At 39.6% G+C, this 21,919-nt stretch overlaps 1 protein-coding gene across 11 annotated transcripts in view; it reads left to right on the forward strand.

The window, feature by feature from the left end:
• IKZF1 (IKAROS family zinc finger 1) overlaps nucleotides 1–21,919 on the forward strand; it is a 98,790-nt gene that overhangs the window by 37,454 nt on the left and 39,417 nt on the right. For all 11 annotated transcript variants that reach the window (XM_085052193.1, XM_085052196.1, XM_085052195.1 and 8 more), the window contains exons 2-3: nucleotides 4,487–4,540; nucleotides 11,366–11,485. In XM_085052193.1, coding sequence (XP_084908319.1) covers nucleotides 4,501–4,540; nucleotides 11,366–11,485 — 160 coding nt within the window. In that variant the 5' untranslated portion in view covers nucleotides 4,487–4,500. The remainder of the gene's footprint in view (nucleotides 1–4,486; nucleotides 4,541–11,365; nucleotides 11,486–21,919) is intronic.

Below are 21,919 nucleotides of genomic sequence, written 5' to 3' on the forward strand. Positions count from 1 at the left end.
CTTGGGAAAAATGGAAGAGGAAAAAGAATAGCTAGTCTTTGGCATTGGATTATGCCGTTGCATTGAATCACATCAGTGGCCCAATCTTGCGATCTTTTAATATCCTAAGAGGTCAGGGTTTGTCGGAGGACTGACATACTTACACATGCTTTATTTCACTTGATGAGGCACTGTACAACTGCTAAACATTCATTTTCTTGACAAGGAAGTTTACTTTTGAATTTGCATTGTAAAATGGGAGACAAAATAATAAACCAGTATTTGCGAATAATTAATTTTCCGAATTCTGAAAGATTAGAAAATCTTGACCTTGCAGTGACTTCTTCCTATTTACTCCTAGAATTCTAAAAGGTCCTAAGTCTACTTCTGGTAGTACTTTACATTAGGTATAAATGGAGCAGTACTTATAGTGATTCATGGGTGTATTTTGATATATTATTAAAAAAAAGCACAAGTATATTTTATAGAAAGTTGCAAGGAAGGAAATCAGTAACGTAAATTTTCTTTGGAACAAATGCTGATTAACTTTAATCCAAAATTGTTGTGTGAGCATGGTGACTTAGATGCTTCCTTATTTAAAACAAAATCAACATAACCTTTCAGGGTGTGTTATTAATTAGTTTGAGGTTGCAATATTTGATTTTTTTTCCAAAGGACTATAGTAGCTTCATCTCTGAATCTGGTATTTACAGTCTGAAGAGGAAAGTATACAGGTCAGAGCTCCTTATCTGAACAGCCTTGAAGAAATAGTTCTATCTGTTTTGAAAGGAATTTTATCGATTTTGTAGCTCTTGTAATAAGGAGCCAAACTTTGAAGCTATTTGTATTCCTAAATAGAAGAACTATCTGTTATCACCTAGGTGCTAATCCCTTTCCTGCTATAAATGAGAGTGACACGCATGTTCAGCATTTGAGAGCAAGATTGCTTCAGTCAGGTACCCACCTAGCTTTTGATTTCTAACTTCAGGCTCCTAAATTAGCTGATAACCTAAAGAGATGTGACTGCACTGAAGACAATGAAGTCATGCACAATTCTCATGCTAGTGACAAATTTGATTCATAAGTAAAACTTAAACAATGAAAAATTACAAAACATAATTTTCTTGCCAAATCGAAACTGATTGTAATTTGGGGTTTTATGTCAGAAACATTTCTAAAACATTGTGATTTTAGATAAATTATTGTAAAGGTGTATTAATTTACAAATTGATATCAAATAGATGCTTTATTGCTAATCCTCATATCCATACACAGGGTCTTCTTATTTTCCAGATAGAGACAATATTTCTGCTGATTCTACAGCAGAGGAAAGGGAGAAAAATCAGGACTTGTTTTCCTATTCATAGATTTACTGTACCAAAGTCAAAAGGGTCAATTCTACTCTTAGCACTTAAAATTTAGCCCAAGACCAGTGTGAAAAACCTTTTAACAGACACAGAGCCAAAACCCACACGTGGCCCATTGCAGAACTGAGATGGGGTGACATGGTGTGACAGGTGTCTTGTCGTATAGTCTTTGCTGATACAGGACCTAAGCTGTTATTTCGTTAGTATTTACCAGATACAGTAAGAGTACACTTTTCCTCTGGGAAGGGATTCAAAATGACCTTGAGGATTTTTTTAAAGTTCCTTTGTTTTTGCTTTTATCAATTTGTTTAGTGCTTCTGGATCTTAATCTACATTTAGGAACCACATTTGATTGTTCTACATAATTACTGGGAGAGAACACAAATTTTTCCATCATCCCTTTTCCACCTGCTCTATTTCCTCTCAGTGTTTCATCCCTGAGAAATGGATCAGCTTTGCTGAATGTTTTAAAGTCACCTAATCCAAGGATAAACCCTGAAGTCATCAGTGTAAGGTCTGAGGGTGTGTGTCGCAGGACAGGCAGTCATCCAACCTCACAGAAAGCAAGCTGAGAAATGCATTCCAAAAAAAAACCCCAAAACGCCACAACAAACTGTACTCCAGTTTACTTTCATTAAAAAAATCCAAACCAAACAAAAAAGAAAATATGTCCTGTAGTTTAGCTCTCCATTTAAGAAATTGGGAGGTGTGACTTCTCCACTGGGAAGTGTTTTCCAAATGAATTCTGCCTGATGACAGCAACAGGTAGGAAGGAGTACAGCTGAGAAGTGTATGGTTAAAGCTGCAGAAATGCTGAGCATAAGGCTTGTCATGCCAAAGGCAGGTAAAATCAGGAATACAGAAATAGAAGAAACTTTCTCTATTGTACCTCCTCTCCTTGTCACTCCCAGTCCTGCTGAAGCTGCAGCAATAGCAAGAAGGCAAGTGCAGTCAGAATAATGGGTCATTCCTGAGTGTGACCCTCTTCTGGTGGGTATTTTCTTGAGGTGTTTTTATTAGTTAATTAGCGTTCACTGTCCTCTGGAAAGAAGTGTAGTAATCAACTGATTAATAGTAGCCAGATGACCCTAGAAGACAGGAATAGATGCGCAGGCATTTCTTTTTTTCTTCCTTTGTGTTCAGTCATACTTGCAGGAGAAGTAAGGCACTTGTACCTTACCACCTACCATAAATACACTGTGTTTCCAGTAACTGAGCAGGCTGCCCTTTACAGGATTTTCCCTCCTGGAAGAGAAGCTGCTTTTCCTGCTCACTACTTTATTAAAAATGGACATATTGAAAGCTCTTCAGTCCTGTAGGAACTGACACAAATGGTTGAGTGAAAGGTAGTTTTTTGCATTTTGCATGGCTGTAGTAACTTCTGAGAATTATACACAGACATTAAACAGTTTGTCTGGAATTAAAGTTTAAGTGCAGAATAAAGCAAGACAGAGCATTATTGGATATTAAGCAGTGTTAGGGTACGTGTTCAACAGCCAGGATGTTCTGTGAGAATACCCAACATTTTTTTCCAAATTGCATAAACTATAATCTGCTCAACAACCTATCTGTCTGCAACCCTGCAGTCTACACACTCTCTTTTTGCAATTCTAGCATGGACCTGGTGAGGAAAGCCAGGATTTGTAAGATTTGTAAGGAAGGTGGGTGGCAGCAATATACTGGATCTGAGATATATGTTGACATTCAGAAGCAAGTGAGCAGACCATAAAATTTATGAAATTAATAAATGCTATCATAGCTGCATGAATATCTTGTTTTGGCAAAAAAATAACCATGGAACTTGGGCTAAAAATGTTAGGATAAAGTTAAACCCTTTCTCAGGAACTAGAACTATATCCTCCTCTGCTTCTGTCCCTCAAGAAAACGCTTGTTTAATTCCAAGGAGCAGGCTTCACAGGACAGGCATCTCAGTTACAAGGAACAGCAAAGAGCAGCTTCTCTGCTTGGTAGGATGTGGATCCAGCCACACCAGCTGACCATGTGACCTAACCCTCCATGGCTGAACAAAGAGCTTGTAGCGTCCTTGTCCCCTCCCCACCTGAGGCTACCTCGGCTGCCCACGCTGTACTCCAAGGTGGGGACCAAGTTGTGAAGGGACTGCCTACTCCGGCAGCACATCTGTTATCCAAGGGGCCACCAGCTGTCTCTAGCAGGCACTTGAGCCCTGGGACCTGCAGGGTCCCCTTCCAATTGAGAATCTGAGTTTTGTTTCTACCCCGCTAACCCTCTACACGCTTCTCCCTGGTGCTTGTGGTCACTGCTTGCTGGCTCCTCGGAAGATGGTGTGTCGCAAGCGGAGGGCAGGAGCTTCCTGGTATCGCTTACCATGCCGTGGAGCCAGCCATCTGTCAGCAAAACAGGAAGGCATGGGTTTCTTCTCCCTCCTGGGCTCGTTTCGCTATTTTCGGGAGCTGTACTTCTCCCCCCCGGCAGCGCCAGGCTGGTGCGGTGTGAGGGAAGAGCTCCCGGGCGAGCGAGGGTCCAAAGCCTGGAGCTGCTGCTCTGCCCATCTGCCGTGGCTGGAGGTGTATTCATTATTAATGGAGGTAGTGGCTGTTGCTGCTCAGATATGCAGCCCTGCCTGGGTAAATGAGACATTCTTCAGCAAATTGCTTCGTTTTTTGATTGCTGATTGTACGTGTGTCACCAAGCTGACTCAAGGTTCATCGATGCATGCTCAGTAAATTAGAAAGAACATAACTATGGATCAACCAAGAGAATGAATTCTGTGCCTACAATGACCCAGGGCCATTTAATTTTCTGCTTAATTTTGTTGCAGTCAGTTTGCATTTTGGGTTATTATGCAGTAGGAAATTAACAATAAATAACAAATTTGGTCCTCCTGTGCTTGTAATGATATTTTTATAAATCTTTGTAATGCTGTTTTTCAAAGGATCAAGGTCTGTGCCAGTCTGATACTCCAGCAAGTATGCAGGGAGGAAATAAAGAGAAAAATACATTATTCTTCCCAGATAATCTTATAGTTAAATAGCAATGGGTTTTTTTCCTTTCCCCTTCTTTCTCCTTCTGTGTGTGTGTGAGGTGTTTTTTTCTTCTTTTTCTGTGCGTGTATGTGTGTGTTATTTTGCATTAACATAAGGCTCTTCCTCTCTTCTCAGATAACTTGAGGAAAATGGAAACAGATGAGGCTCAAGATATGTCCCAGGTTTCAGGTGAGGTCCTTAACAAATACTTCTACAAAGAAAATACTAAATTCCTGCTCATCTTTCTAGCACAGTACAATGTTTTTCTTGTTGTCAATAAAATTGCTTTGGGTCTTTTTTAAAACCAGAGTGGGAATTGAGATATAATTAATGATATCACTTGATATCAAGCCCAACGGTGCATGGATTTTTTTAAAAGGAACCATGTAAATAAAAAAAGTCAAGGGAATATAGAAGCATAGATGTAATTTTGCATTAAACCTGTGGTAGCATACCCCTGAAGGAGGGTCAGGTGCATGTTTACACCATTTCTTTTGGGAGCAAAATTCTGATTCTTACATAAAATGTGTAGAACAAAGTTCACCATGTGGGAGGGGGCAAATACTAATGAAAATCAAACAAACAGTATTTACCATATAGAGATATTTGACTTTTTTCCAAAGCATTCAGTCTTACTTATACACGTTTTGAAACAGAAAAAAAAAAAGGAGGGGGGAAAAAAAGCAAAGAGAAAAGGAGAACTGATTGGCATGAGACTTTTTGCTTGTACTTGTTTTTGTCCAAGATAATATTTTGAAATGTGTTTAAATGGCAAAGAATTTAGGTTTCTACACTTGGCCCTGTAGTCGCATGAATAGGATTTTGCTGTTTTACCCCATACTGATATTCCTTGGGGGTATTCTTAAATTCCTCGGAAACTGGTTCCTTTAAAAATTGGCTTGGCAAGACAACACGTATTCATACTCTTGTGCCTCTGCAGCTGAAAAAGGCCATGTTAGTGTCTTTCCTAGTTTCCCTAATATGTTGGCAGCTGCAACGGTTAATGGCTTTCAGTTTTCACTTTTAGTGTTCAGCCTGGAACACAACAGCCCCGTCACTGAGCCCACTCACAGCAGACACCTGGGTGTGCAGTTCTTGGGTACTGCTGCCTCAGGACCTGGAGAGTCCACCTCTAGGAGGTAGCTGGGGAAGGTCTGGGCAGTCTGGGTGACTAGGTCACTGGGTTTTCCTGAAATATATGAATACAGTTTTCCTCCCCTCTCTCTTTTTTTTTCCCCTGCCTCCTTTCTAAAAATTTTGAGTTTTATGAAAAATTGGAACCCAGAATTTTCAATGGCATCTAAGAGTTGAAAATCAAACATTTTCTGTTTGAAAGAGAAACAGTATAATAGCCTTTCATGCCAACAGAAGATTACCAATTATGTTTATTATAGGGAAGTCATTCCTAGTGAGCCCTGTGTAGACATGACCCTCCCCTCCTCAGGTAACCAATTTGGAATTGTAACTGGATATACTTACACATTCCTGTGTTGTCACATGCTGAACCAATTTGTAAATGAAATAAAATCTGTCCTATACATGCTGTTCCTGAAGCATGTGAGGCCCTAGCATAAAAAATAGTGGGGTTTTAGTCCTTTATTCACTGTGGGTCTGCTCGGAGCACTGAGAGGCACCATGATTTGAATTCAGCTCCTCTGCCTGCTGCAGAAACCCTTCCCTACTTGTGTGAGCTCCTTCAGGCAGAAACAATGACCTCCTCTTCCTCTGCAGCAGCACAAACAACCCTGGATACCCACACCTAAGCATTGTGGTATTCTTTACAACGGTGTGAATTTGAGCTTTGCACCTGCTGCTTCTTACTAGAGCATTGCTTGTTTTTGTTTTGACGTGAAGAGTAGCAGCATGGGAGATGCTGCCTCGAGTCAAGGGGTGGATTGGTCGATCAAACACTTTGCACTCCTTGCAGTCTGCCTCTCCCCTTCAGAGGAAAAACTTGCAAGACAAGAATGTTTGCCATTTTGAATACTTGTACATATGTAAACATGTACATAATGGGTGATATATAATTTGTAGTTCTCTTAAGTTTTCAGTAGTTGAACCACTGTGATATTTTTCTGTGCCTTTTAGCTTTTCTAGCATATCATGCAACAGCACTATTCTGTGATGAGAGAGGGTTTTCTTGAAAATTACCTCTGATAAAAGAGAGACCTACAAAAGCAGATAAAAGGAAAAAAAAAGTCTGCTTTGAACTCTTCCTACCATTTCTGTCACTGAACATCTGGTAGTTTCTGTGAGCAGAGGCTGTGACTTGCATTGGGTTGTTAGTTGGATTTATGAACAACTGACCGAAGAAAGAACTTCCTAATTTACTTTCATTTATGATAAGATTTGTGTGGGAGCTCACTTCTGGAAACAAATGTTTGTCAGATTAGGTTCCACAGATACTGGTTTTTTGTAAACTTTTACTAGACCTCAAAAGCAGAGGATCTGAAGGTACAGGGATGTTACCTACTTCCTTCTCATAGGTTGGTGAATCCAGAAGGGAATTTTCCCCTTGTGTTCTCTTGGGGTCCTATGTGCTTCTGGGATGCTTCCTTGCGTGATGAGGGAACCTTGCTATACCTTGGGAACCAGTTAAAAGACTGCACACTTTCAGGAGTATGAGATTGTCCTGTCAACTGTAAAACACTTATTTATTTCTCCTATTTTACGAGTAATCCTCATCAGGTGTAGCTTGCTCTCTGGGCCTATGGAATTAAGTGATTTGGTTCACGAGCACACTTGATTGTGTTTTTTAAAAAATAAATTTAAAATAAATTTGGGTTGGTGTGTTTCTTTGGGGCTTTTTGTTTTGTTTTTCAACCCTGAAATAAGAAGGTCTCTAGAAGCAGTCGCCCCAGTTCAAATGTGGTATTTTGCAGCCTCGTGCTTTACGCAGCTGCAGCTGACTCAGGTGTGGCAGGGACCATCCAGGCCAGGAGAGTATTAAACTAATGTGAGTGAGCCAAACCCTGTGTGCACACAGGCATTCCCGCCTCCGGGAATCCAGGCATGGCTGACTCCTAGAGGAACTGAAATACTGTGTGACTAGCACAGAGTTCACACTTTTTATTTTTCTCCTGAAAGTGATATTTCATGAGACAAGCAGTTGCAGTTCTGAAATGAGGAGAGAGCTGACATACATTTAACCAAACGGTATCCGGCACCCATACAAGAGAGTCAGAAAATACAGATAATATCTCACTTAACAAGCAGAATTTTTCCTGCCTTTTTTTTTTTTCTTTTTGTCTTTCTCTCTCAGTTCGAGGGCCTAACAGTTAAGGAAGGTGAAAAAACTGTACAAATGTTTCCACATCTAACATTGATAGATCCCCTAGCACAAACCAGGCTGTGCTGTGCTCTGCAAGAGCAGGAAGAAGAAACCTTCAGTATTAAGTATATACACACTCAACATTAGTTTGTGAAAGGATAGGGAATGAGAGTTCTATAAGAAATCCTGGCCTGGCTTTCTTTTCAACAGTCGTAGCACCAGCAGCACCATTCTGGCATGATCTGTATCACTCTCAGAGCTAGATGTAAGTGTTAAAGGAACACAAGGCTAAGGACTCTCACAGAAATAAATGATACTACAGTCTTATTGAACTGGGCAGTTTTTTCCCTTCCTCTCTTTTCTTGTGGCTTCAACTATATTTCTCAGGCAGAGATGAGGAAACTCAAATAGAGAGAAGTTGAGAGTCTTGCCAGGCATCATTGATAGGTCAGGCTCTTCTCTGACTATTTTTATACAGAAGTGGCACTGTTAGAAATCTGAGACTGTCTTTCAGAGATGCAGGTTGAAATGAAGGAATGTTTGCTACAGCCTGCAGTTCAAATTCTTTGTACATATGACTTAACCAAGAGCACCACAAATCAGTGGCAGTGCCAGGAACAGAACTTCAATTCTACAGCTAAGGTGGCTCTTTAAAATAATTAATTTTAAAAGTACAAAAAGACAACCCCCTCCACCCCAAGATTAGATTATAATTTTTTATACCTCACTTCTTAGGCTAGTTTGCTCTGTTATGTGACATTTAAATAATTCTCCCCAGCACTGGCTGCTAGGTGTTGGTGGCAGGGGTGTTTTACCTCCTTTTCCTGTGGTTCTTTTTTCCAGTTGTTCTCGACAGTTGTTGTTTCTGTTTGAAATTAAAAGGGAAAGCGTTCCCTCCTTTCCCCACTGCCCTTCCTTTTCTAAATTCATGGGCAAAAGAATGTTAGTGAGATTGTCTATGTGTAAGATTGCCGTGCAGTAATCAACTTACCATGGTGTAATGATTCTGATCTAGTTAAGGCATGAAATACAAATACAGTGCTCCAGAATCCAAGACGCAGAGCTCAATAAATGGATCTATTTTAAATCCACTATTTTTGCCTTGTCTTCTTGCATGTAGGGATTTCTCAATTCTGTGTAACAAGAAGAAATCAAATTACATTAAATGGGTCATTAAAGTCAAGTTTACCAAGTTTTCTTAACTGCAGTCTCCTGCAAAGAGGGAAGCATACCTGGTCTCCAGCTTCTGCCCCACTAAGTCCATGAGGCAAGTCTGATTCATGCCAGCTGGGCAAACTGGTATTAATTTAACAAGAAAAAGACTAATACCCATTTAGTGAACCAGAGTTCACCACTACCAATGTACTCTGCTGCTAACAGGTTTCTATTCCAAAAAGACTGCTTTGACTTATCTTCAAAGCATCCTACTTAGAATATATATTGTATGATGCCTAATTGCACACTAAGAAAGATATTATTTTGTTTGCTGCCTGTTATCTCATAGTTCTGATGAGTTTATACTGGTTTGTAGCCAAAAATAGTCTTCAGGTTTTTAGGATAAATTCACAGCCTAGACTAAGTCAAAGCATCAACATCCATTGTTGTAACTGGGAGCACAGTTTGATCCTTGGAAGATGCAGGAAGCTTTTGATTACTATTACTATTTAACAAATTTCCTTAACTTACTTGTAGTGTGAAGAGAGCTGCCAGGCTGCCACTTGCCCTCCACTTAAACCTGCAGGATTTTTTGGTTCTTGTTTTGTGTGGGGCAAAATGTATTGAACAAACTTAAATATTTCATCTCTTTCTTCACCTATATATCTTACCTGTAAGAGACACCTCAACTTGGCAGGGTGGGACTTGCAATGGAAAGTTGCTGGGAGTTCTGTAAGTTCCCTAGATCCCAGAAAAATGAAGAAATAACTAAATAATGACATAAACAGTGAATGGCAAAAAAAAAATGTTTTAATGAACTTACTTCCTGCTTTTATTTTTCTTAGTTGTAAAGTTCATATTCCCTCTTGTCCATTTATGCAATCCACCTTTACCCCACCAAAGCTGGATATGAGAGGGACCTTATGAAATTATCTAGTTAGTCTCTCTGCCAGTGCAGGACTGTTTCTTCAACATCCTGGAGTCCTCTGGCTGCAGTTTTGGATAGTTCACCTGATGCCACTCTCAACACTCCTCCTCATCTGTTATTCCACAGTTTGATAGGTGTATCATTAAGAAATGCAGTTACATACTCCTTTCATTCATTTAAACACAGATTTGTGCAAACAACCCAAACCAGCTAATTTGGAAGATGACTTAAACCTGCCTGTCATTTTTCCGCATCATGATAGATGGGAAAGCACAATTCTTTGATCCATCCAGGAGGCAGGGAGGAAACCATTAACTTCATTCAGAACAAGTCTGTAACTGACATCACTAAATGGCTGTCACTTAAGTAAGCTATATTTGGTTTAGTTTTTCCATTTCTGGTAAGTGTTTTCAGGTTTAATTGATGTTTGTGTTTTAATGAGGGAATTCTTGTTAGGAAAAAAAACACTAATTTTCTAGGGCTTTGTGCCATGGAATTACTGCCCTTACTGGTGTGCGAGTTGCCATGGGATGTCCAGCAGATTTCATCAATGTAATTTGATAACATCTCCATTTTGGAGACAAGGGCCTTATGTGAACATTACAGAGTTAAAATCCTGCTCTGGATCTGTTCTAGTCTTTGCTATTAATGCAAAGACTAATCTTTTTGTAATAGTCAATGAAAATAATCCCTTAGATAATTCCGTCAGTAGTTGTTTCCAAGGCATGCTTTTGTTAGAGATGTGTGAAGTCACTTTAAAAGAAGTTCTTCAAGAAAGTGATAGTACTGTGAGCAGGAGATGTATGCTGTGACTGAGGCCTGAATCAAGAAATCTCACCATTTCTGGAAGCACAATACTTAGCAAGAGAGTTCTTTTTCTTACTGTGTTGTGTTCAGTGTTAAAACAGTTCCACAATATTTACAATGTGTTAAAGCACCAAACTGTTTTCGTCTGCAAAATCTTGTGTACACAAGACATTGGGGTTTGTTTCCTATTTGCAATTAAAAGACAATAAAATCCTTGAAGTTGTGCATTTACTGAATTCTGCTGTATAAGAAGTCTTGGGAGCTACAGGCACTTCACTACTTGTAGGCACAAGGACCAGTCAGAGCTTGACCTGTGGGTATTAGTGAAGCTTGCCAGCATTGTAGTTGAATTTGCAGTTGAAGATAAAATTTTGGTTTTGGGATAGTTCTTTTGGAGCCTGAGAATACTTGTGGGTTAGATTTCACTATGTCTGAAGTAAATCCGAATGTGCTCTCAATGAGAATTTATGAAGAAAAGAAAAGTTTTTACAAAGGAGGTTCATTTGATAACCTTCTGTAATCTGTCAGTCTGCTTTGGCTAAACTGGATCTTCTGAGCATTTCCTTCTTCTGGAAAACATACATGTCTCATAAATATCCAAAATGCTAAGGCTGATAACTATGTGTCCAGATTTCAATAAGTTTGGAGGAGACATTGGCATACATTCTCTTAAAAAATGTAATTGCCCTGTATTCATAAGAAGTTTTCTCTGCAGTAAAGTAAGGTTTGGTCCTAAGAATATAATTCTTTAGGGGGGATTTTAAGTTTTATTTTGTTTGTAGTTCCTCTTTTTGTATTATTTGAAAATGAGGCTACTCTGACGACTAACTGATACTGCTTTCCTCACTATTAGGCAAGGAAAGTCCTCCAATTAGTGATGTTCCTGATGATCCAGATGAACCTATGCCTATACCAGAGGACCTTTCAACTACTACTGGAGGTCAACAGAATTCTAAGAATGACAGAATCTTGGGTAAGACGACAAATCCACTCTGATAAGAAATACTAGCAGATAATATAGCAATAATGTTAAATTACTTTTTAACAAGCTGCTATACAAGCAGGTCCTATGCCTTTTCGTCTTCTTTAGGTGCAAGTAGTTTTTGTGCAACCTTTTCTTTGGGAAAGGCATCTTCATCCACAGAGAATATTAAAGATCCTACTATTTATCTTCTTTCTAAAGCACGGCTGTGGCATGAAATTCTCCCCAGGAAAGACAGTTTCAATTCTGTGTAGGAAAGGAAATTAAATATGTGGTTCCAGGTCAAAATTATCTGAAGTCAGATTTGAAAAAAAATCAGTAAATGCTCAGGTATTTTTATTATTATTTTAATTGTTATTAATTTGAATGCTATCTTGAGTGTTATTGTGTTATCTGCTATTCAGATTTCTCCAGAAATGTATATTAGAACACACATAGTATTCGTATTTCAGATTCCAATATCTGATCCCCCATTTATCCTTCATTTTTTACTGGGATAACTTTAGAAAACATTTGTCTTAGATAAAAATCCACAATTGATAAAGTCTGTTGTGTTAAAATTTTTGTCCAGAGATGATTGTGCAAAATGCGGATTATTCTTAGGGATCCCAGACTCACACCAAGGACTAGCAATGCTGCTGACTACTGCATGCACCAGCTCCCATGCAGTGGTCTAAAAAAGCCTAAATATTACTTGAGCACCATGCTGGTTTGCTTGTGGGAAGAAAAAAAAAAAAAAAAGAAAAACAGAGGTAAAAAGCACACTGACTTCCAGAATGCTGTGATCAATGCCATATATGACAAAAATAGTTCTGTAAAGGCATAACTACCAAAGTACGTGAATTTGCCCACAAATAAAAGTATTGCTCATCATTCTTACGTTATTGTAAGAGTGAAGGTCAGGGTGGATGATTTACAGAAAGATTGCAAGTGCCTTTAAATTTTTATTGTCCAAGGAAATCCAGTAAAGGATACTAGGTGGAAAGGGAGACACAGAAGGCAAAATAATCAATTCAAGGTAATACGGCAGGATGGTGTCAGCATTAGGAATAGAACCTACTCACAAACTCCAGCACTAACTAGTAGTGAGTGCATCATCTTATGCATCTTCATTTTATTTACGATTAGATGCCTTCTTATAAAAAATGTGAGCACAAATTTCAGTTCCTACATGCATAGTGACATACTTTATGAACAAATCCATTTTTAAACATGCTTTTTAATAATCTGATCGCTTACCTAATGCTTTATTTTTTTATTTTTACTTTGGACAAAATCTTTCATTAACTGCTTATCTATCAACTCACTAAAAAGAGTTATGTCTCCTTTCTCCCACTAACTAACCGTACAAAATATTTAAGCCTTGATTCAAAAATTAATAATAAATTTTTGAAAGGTCTTTGTTCAGACCCAAGCAAACAGGATTTTTCATTGCATTGAAGTTTCTTTTATATACTCACAATATCATACAGACCCAGCAAAGTTGAACTTTATATTTGCTGATGATGTAATGATTCTGCCAAATGCTCAGTCATATATCAATATGAGCACATATTCTAAGTATTATGAGTTCCATCTGTTATTATTCAGCAATAAATTAGATTTTCCATGTCCTGACTTTAACAGGTTTTCTACAGCCACTTTCTCCACCCATAGCTCTTTTGTTTACAAGGGTTATATCTTTTAGTGAGACATTTACTATAGTCAACAGAAACAGAGACAATTCACAATACTCTGCTTTATGGATGATCTGTAGATATCAACTACAGTGCTTGCAATGTTTGTCTCTTCTGTAAAGCTGCATACACTTTTACCCCTTCTATTGCTCCTTTTTTCTAACTCTAAGCTACCTCTCTGGAAAGAGTATATTGAAAAAATTACTTCTCCGTTTTTACAAAGAGGATCTGAACACATGCCCCAGGTGTATCAGGAGCCGTATGATTGCTATGCACATTCTGGATCTTCATCAAAAGAAAATCTCTTAGGAGTAAAACAACCCCTTAGGAGTGGTGTTTGGCCTATATGATCCTAGAGGTGTATTAGGGATGAAGTGGGCTTCCTATGTAGGCAATAGCATGGCAGTGTAGACAGACTTGGTGTTTAGTACAACACTGTCATCTCCAAGTCCCAAGATCCATTTCTCATCTCTGCTTATCCCCAAACTTAGGTAGACAAGGATGATCTGAAAAAGTAGTTTGAAGAATGAAAGATAGGCAGGTGAGCATTGTAAAGACCCACTGATGTTATCTGTGTGCATCTGGCAGGTGGGAGATAGACTGTGGCCTGTGGTAACCAACACACCCTGCATGAGCAGATATGACCAGCCAACAATGACCAGCAGCTCTCTACATGACTTGCCCAATGTCCCATCTGTTTCCTTCTTCGAAAGGGAATCATCTAGCATTTGGATGTATTTTAACACAGGATTTACAGGGCATTCCACTTAATCTGTAACACTCCGAGAGATCAGCTGTCCATAAACCAAGGAATTTGAGTCAGACATTTAATGAAGAGGGTTTTTACATTCTGGAGACTTTTTTGTTAATGTAGGGCTATAGAGGTAACAATGCGGATTACAGGTTTACTATATGAAAACAGTAAGTATTTATCTCATCCTGCTGAAATTAGGTGAGAAATCTGTTATTAAGTTTCATCAGCCTGTGAGATAGAAATGTTCAAATGACAGTTTGCTTACTCAGATTGGTAGTAACATTTCATGAAATAATCTTTAACCCTGGAGTCAAAAGTTTAATTACCTTTTTCATCAATTTAGCATTTTAAAGGTCAAAGATTACAGGAAATAAACTATTTTTAGAAAAGAAAGAAAGGCTCCAGCTCCTCCATGTGTTTTCAAAAATCTCCTTTTGTTCTTCTTCCAAACCTGTACTTAATCTTGAATATGGTGCTACAGAGCTCATAGAACCATTTGAAACATCTCTCCTGATCTGAGAAGGAAGGTATTGAAATCCTCTACTCACCCAATTTTATTGGGCACCTTCAGTTTTTGAATTCTCACTTAAAATGACTAAGGAGGGTGCAAATTTTGTGAGGGAGGTACCCAGAGGATCATGAAATGTATGTTTTGACTTGTGTCCCAGCAGGGGGGATGCCCAAGACATGGGTTTCTTCTGATCAATGCAAAAATGATCAGTGGGTGTGAAAGGGTAATTTACGGAAGTAAAGTCATCAACAGCTTCTAGTAATAACCCCAAGTAGCACAGCAAACCAGAAGCATATTGAAAGAGATGTTCTGGTCACCATCAAGGATCTTCATTTCCTCGATGAGCTTACTATGATTTTAATGTTGCAACCCCAAGAATGCCACTATGTGTTGAGCAGCTTCCTTCTGCAAGTTTAAATCTTGCTGCTCTGTTCACTAGATCTTCTTCCTTCCTTGTCCTGTTCTAGACCCCAGATTTACTTCTCAGGCTGCTCTGGCACTCATAGCATTTTATTATTTTCTTCTTATTCTTTTCCCCCCTGTGCTCTACAGATAGTTTCTCTAGAAAACACAGAGAATATTTTCAACAAAGTGTGAGATTTTCACAGCTCTTTAAGGCTCTAGAGACTGTTTTATCATCTCTCCTAAATATCCTTTTGAAATCTTGGTCTAAGTTACTTAGAAATACACATCCCACTGAAATTCCATTCCATTAAAAATTAGTGTTTTGCAGCCTATTTTGAACAGCCCTATTTCCCATGGTAACCTATTTGAAATATCCTCTGATGATTCTCACTGTCTCTGCAAGTTTCAGGTTAAACGTTGTGTGCACCTTTTGTGGATGATCAGTAGTGAACATCCTGTGCGGGGCAAAGTTACAATAGGGCTGTTTGTGCTCTGAGACCATATCCTAATTCAAGCCATGTGTGGGAAGTTAACGACTCAGTGAGCTCAGACCCTACTTCATGGAGAAAGAGCCATTTGCCTCAGTGGTAATATTTATCTAGAAAGGTAGGCAGTGCCTTCCTTTATCCATAACTTCCCATTCCATAGCTGGCCATCTCTGGGTAAAAAAAAACACCATCTCACAGCATTAGCAGCTTCAGAAAGACGCTGTGGCTCACCATTTCTGCCCAGATGGCTGTCTGATGCTCCAAATGACCATAAACTTCTAATACAGGAGTCAAATGATACCACTGTAGTCACAGATTGCAGTCTGGACCTGGAATAAATGATGTTTACAGATCTTTTCCTTTTTAAGAGGTGGGGAGAAGCCATCTCACAAAATTGCGTTGAAACTGTCAAACAATTGACAGAGGATACCCAAAGTAACCAGTCAAGGTGATCATAGATATCGGTAGAAGACAGACAAACTTCCTATGAAGTTAGAAGCTCTATTTGTTTAAAATAAAGGGTACTAGTATGGGAAGAGATATTAAAAGGAATGTATTTTTTTGACATTTTTCTCTCCCAGTGGGAAATACCAAGTGATGATGTTACCTTCCTCCCACAGCTCAGTTATTGAAGCTGAAGCTTGTGTAGCTGCAGGCTTTGGTGCCCTGGCATTGCCTTCACACCCTGAGGTCTTCCCTCCCAGCCATGGGCATTCAGAGGGTGGAACTTGCATGAGGAGCTACTTACTGGGGCAGGCAAGTGTCCCTTCTCTGAGCAGCCTTGGTGCTTTATTTCCTTAAAAGGAGCTCAGCCTTTTGAGAGCAGAGACACAAGCATTGCTGAGGGGCCACCAGGCAACCACAACCATTGTCATTACATAAATCTGCTGCAATTCACATACTGCTGGGTGGAGACAGAGGAAAAGTGTGGACAGGCTGCAGACGGAGGGGAAAAGCAAGGAAAAACAGAAGAGGAAGTGCCCCACCCTAGCTTGCAAAATCAGTCCTGTGGTTCAGACAGGTCCAGCTCACTGCTTCCCTGGTAATTCCACTGCGTAGGGAAAGGGGCTGAGAAAAAAGACTGCTGGAGCTAAACATCTTTGCACACTCCTCACGTGGGTGTTTCAGTGGCTATGAAGGCTGTATCTTGTGTATGAATAATAAAGTGTGGCATATGTGCATCTGAACAGAGAACCAAATTCCAAGACCTAAACTAACCTGGAGGGCTGTGTAATATATTTTACTAGCTCTGGTTTCAGATGGACGTCTCTGCTGCTCAGAGGTATGGAAGTGTGTAGAAGCTGATGAGCCTTTATAAGTAATTGGTGATAATTGCTGTCTCACCTGACATAACCATTATGAGACCACAGAGCAAATTTGTTTCAAGATGGTGAGGGGAGCTAGCTTTGAAAATTGTCTTTAACCTTCCACAATGGAAAAAGGCCTGAAAGTTCAACTGAGGAGGCTTCTGAAGGAATTGAAAAACTTGAAGCTGAAATATCTTAGGAACTTTTAAAAATAGGGAAGTTGGGAATCTCCCATCTTGTTTGGTCTGAAGCCCCATTTTCTAACCCCAAAGTAACATCCCCCAGTATGGACTGGTACTGTATGCTCTGAGAGCCTACCACTATGACTTTTTTTTCTTTTTTAAGGGGAGTGCAGGAGATATTTTTAGTCCGAATTATTTTCATTTTCTCTGAAAAACTTTTTTCAGGATTTGTATAGAGGAGGATGGAGATGGTTTATTTGGAGAAGGTGTGTGACAAATTTCATTAATGCCCTTATATATGCCATACAAGATACATGTTATATTCCAGCCTTCAAAGGTATGTTTTGCATGAGCATAGTGTGAAAGTGTGCTAGAATGAGGTGCAGAAGACCCAGGTATATGGGACCATTGGGAATTTCCTCTTGTGTCAGAGACAACTTCTGGTCTATGTAATGACTTGGGACTTAGAAAACTGTGCACAAAGGCAAGTAGAAAACAGCCCTCTTACTGAAGGTGAATTCCTTTATTAAATTTTAAAAGGCCTTCTACAAGTAATGGAGGGTGAACATTTTCAGAACAAATTTGCAGGTAGTTTCTGGAATTGAGAGTGGCCCAGCCTGGAAAGCAGAGCTGCTGCAGCCCTGATATAGGCTGTGCTGCGTTATTTGCACGGTTCTCTCAGCCTGTGCAAAGCCAGAGCAGACATGTAAAAATTCGTCCTCTGATGCAACCATAGTACATAACAAGATCAAATCCTTGAGAACAGAACTGATCCTAAAAAAGAGCTGCACTTTTCCAATGATTTCTATTTCGTTTTGTGAGGACTTTTTTTTTTAATCTTGGCCAGTTTGACAGAAGTATGATTTGTGTTGCTGCTGTGTGGCAACATGATGTTGCAGTAGGTGCTGAAGCTATGGGTTTTTGTCTCTTATTTCTGCAAAACCGTGTAGCTTGTGGAGCTGCAGCCTATTTTATGAGCACCTGCTGGGTATTGGTGTGTTTTCAGAAGAGAACACCACCACATAAGTCAGGAAAAGCCTGGGAACTGTGCCAGTTTTTTCTTCAATGTTGAGAGAGTGACAAGCGTTGCTTGCACTGGAGAGATGCAGTGTGTTTAGCTGTGTGGCTTTAGGCACAGAGATGGAGTCTGCTGATCAAAACTGCAGTGAGAGGAAGTTCTCTTTATCTGAGCAGAAGAGATGTGCTTCACAGATAAGCCCCATTCTAGCTCGGGAGTTAAAATTATCTAGCAGGATCTCAGCAGTGGCTGCAGCTCAACTCAGAAATACCAGGCTCTGGTTGGAAGATGGGCATATTTTAAGATGGGGAGGACCTCTGTAACAGCAGCTCGCTAAACCTCAGGTTATTTTAAGGGAATGATTCTGCATCAAAAGGTTGGATTGGTCTCCCAACACCAGCCACCCCTCTGTTCTGTGTTAATTCTTTGTTCTTTGTTGTAGGCTTGCTTTTTATCTTGAGCAAGTTCTCATTCGCCCTGAGTGCTCTTCAGGACTGCAGACTTAGAGAAAACATTACTACTGCACTGAGGCACAGTGCAGAGACCACTTGCCTCTACAGAAGAGCTGTTTCGGAACCAGCTGCTCTTTTGGTTTTGTTCAGCTACTCCTCACATTTCTGTAATTTCAACTCTTGCTATTTCATCTCCTCTGAGGGAGGAGATGGTTTCTGGCTGCAGAGGACCTGCAGCAATGCTGTCCCCTCAGGTGTGAACTTCCCAGGCTTATCCCACAGTAAAATGTGCAAACACGGTGTCACTGTGGCCGCATCCCCCACAATTGAGATCTGCAAGAACGGATTTGTAGCATGGCCATGCCTCCACAGCTTTCCCAGTGTAGAATAAATCCTTTATGATAAAGAGAGAGGATTGAAAAGCTCCTTTTTGGAGCTGTAGTCCTAAAGCTAGGAGTGAACACCACTCATTGCAGCAGGACAGAGATTTGTCCCCAAACCATTTCCACTGAGCTCACTATGTGAGGTTTCCTGAAGCCTCAGATGATCTCTCCGGAAAAAGCTTTGCCCAGTGCGCAGTAGTTAAGTATGACATAGCCACCACTGCACCCTTACCCTCAGCATGTTATTTATGGTGAAGATGTATGACCACAACAAGCTGTTAACTTGTGCAGGTGGCTCAGCTAGCATCCCAGGACTTTGGCTTCCAGAGGCAGTATATTGGAAATTGTCACGCCTCATCCAGCTGCCTCCCTAAACAAGCAGAGTGAGCAGAGCAGCAGCCCAAAAGCAGGCTAGACCTCAGCCTGCAGTGTGAGACATCCTGCTGCTCCCTCCCTCCCTCCTTCACCAGTAAGTGGATTTGGTGTTATCAAGGTGCACATGCAGGAACATAATTCGTAGTAAATTAACCCCGGTGTATGATTCTCTTTCTTTGAATAATGCTTAGCTCTTGTACTGCTGTTTAGGGTAATGTTTCTCAGAAGCATTTAGGTATTTAAGTTACCTGCATAAAAAAAGATTCCAAGAAAGTCTCTAATCTATCATTTCACCATCAGCCATAGTGACAACACAGGCAACAAATAGGATTTCTGGAAATTAGTAACTCCTACTCTATTGATGTAAATGAGATTTCAATCCTAACATGCCAAAATCCACACCTAAAAATTGGATTAAGAACCTGATTGAAGGATTGCACAAAAAAAAAAAAAGGAAGAGCAAGCACAGAACTATTCTAAATTTCCAACAAAAATAGGCCTGGTGCAAAAAGAAAAGTTAAAGCACACGTTTTGCTCTTTGGTTTTCACATTCCATTTACCTTGTTTCTCCCCCCGCAGAGATAGATCAAAGTAATCTCACTTGAGAAGTATAATAAATGTAGCAAAGATGGAGAAATAAGGCAGCATGAATTAGCTTCCATTCTTCCAAGCCACATATCAGAGTTTAAAGAGGAAAAAATAAAAAGAGGAAAAAAAAAAAGAGAAGAAACTGGAGAGTAAGGAGAACTTTCACATGAACCTTTTTTTTTACCCTGGAAATGTTACTTCTGAGGAAGTGGGTCTTACCAAAGTTTTCAGTTACTTCTAGATTATTTTATGGAACAATGTAAGAACTCACTTGTTCCCTGACCCCTCCTTAAAAAAATAGATAATAATTGAGATCTTTAGAATGAATTGCTAATTCCTTTACATAATAAAGTGTATCTGCACTGTTTTGCCCTCCCTACTGATTAAGTAACATAACAGAAATGTTTAATGCAGTGAAAGGTGGGTTTAAACTAAAGCTGGCAACACTTTCAGCTTCTTTTGCAATTAATAGAAGAGGAAATATTCATTCTCCATATTTCATCATTTAAAAGCATCCTGTATTTGTAAGAAGCTGTGATCAGCCAACATCTCTGCTATGGATTTGAACTTCCCAAATCTTTGGTGGTTTTTGAGTTTTGGGTTTTGTTTTTTTTTTTTTTTGTCTAAGCTAAGAGCTTTGTGTTCTAATTTTTAATAGTGGCTTAGGGTTTTTTTGCAGGGAGATCCAGCCTTTGTCATTCACAGCACTATGCACCTCAGCATTATATAGACCAAGTTATGGAGCCTGTTTTTTCCTGCTGTGAATTTGTGTTGCAATGCTCGGAAGTGGTGGCAGTGGTTGGTGTTGAAGCAGGATGGTTTCATTAGCACCAAAATGGGGACTGCCAGCTGGGGAGCACTACTGTTTCTGCACCCCTCATGCTGTGTCTGCATTTCAGATATATATTTCCAGTTCTTCCCGTAGAAGAATGTATTTCCAGCGGAAAACAACACATGCAGCCACTGAATTCACTACAAAAATAGATTTGCCTTATTGTGGGATGGGACCCACTGTTTGGGTTCTGTGCCCAGGTTTGCAAAGAGAAAACATCTATGTGACTGAGGGAAGTGTAAATTGTCCATGATCCATCTGTACCCTGACGTCCAGCTGGCTGTTATTCACAATTCAGGCTGTGAATGTCTCTGTCTTTTCAAATCAGAGCACTCCGCCCGGTATTCCCAGACTGAAGCCATGAGCAGAGAGGTGAGAACATCCCTTCTGCACTGATATGGCACCTTCCTTTCTGAGTCAGGGTTCGTCCTTTTTCCTCCCAGAATCCAGCTGTAATTTTAATTTTAATTTTGTAACTGTCACCTCTCGTGACTGGATGGTGGAGGGGAGTTGGGGAAGCTCTAATGACCAGTGTGGTCACTGGAGATTTGTCTGCTGCAGGTGTGGATCTGCAACACTTTATCTAGAAGTCAAATGGGAACTAGGCTTTTCTGTAGAGGGGTTGAGCTTCCTGCCCATTTGTCTACATAATGGCGAGTAGAAGTAAAAATGAGAAATGATAATTGTGCTAGCAAAAGCTTTGGAGCCCAACACATGAAACATATGAGGGAGGAATAATGGTAATGAGGCATTACTTCTGTTGTGGTATCACATTTGTTTAATCTTGCCGCCACATTGCTAGTAGATCCTAGTAAAATTGGTATCCTATCATGGGCTTATTGTGGTGTTAAGTGGAATTCTTTTTCTCCTTGCAAAACAGACTAGAGATGTCTGATGTTGTTTTTTCTGTAATTACATATTAATGGGTCTGTACATTTGCTGTACAGTATAAGCATTAATAATAAGCTCTTTCATGTGTTCAAAGAAAGAGACTGATTTATACAATGAATGATAAAACCCTTGTTGTTTAGAAGACAATGCAAATATGTTTTTCATTTCTAAAACTTTTTGTAATTCATTTGTTCTCTTTAACACTTCCTTTGAAATTTGAAATGGCAATGTGTTTGCCAGCCAATAAGAGCCATTTATTCAATGTTCTCCATTTTGCATGTTTATATGTACATACATACATATATGTACATAAAAATATGTCCGTCAGCACACATAAAATTACATGCCTGCAAAACCAAGTTCCTCTATGTTTATGTCTGTGTAAAAACAGTACACATATACAAAATAACATTTATGTTGAAAGCTGAGCTTTTCCTTCTTCTGGAGACCAAGCAAACATGAACTCTGCAACGTAAACACATGCCATAAAAATATTTTTTTCAAACCTAAAAGAGGAAAGACTTAGTTCCTGCTAGCTTGTCTGTATCCCTATAAGAAACCTA

The sequence above is a fragment of the Lichenostomus cassidix genome, chromosome 2, assembly GCF_008360975.1.
Source record: "Lichenostomus cassidix isolate B80296 chromosome 2, HeHo_3.0, whole genome shotgun sequence".
NCBI lineage: Eukaryota > Metazoa > Chordata > Aves > Passeriformes > Meliphagidae > Lichenostomus > Lichenostomus cassidix.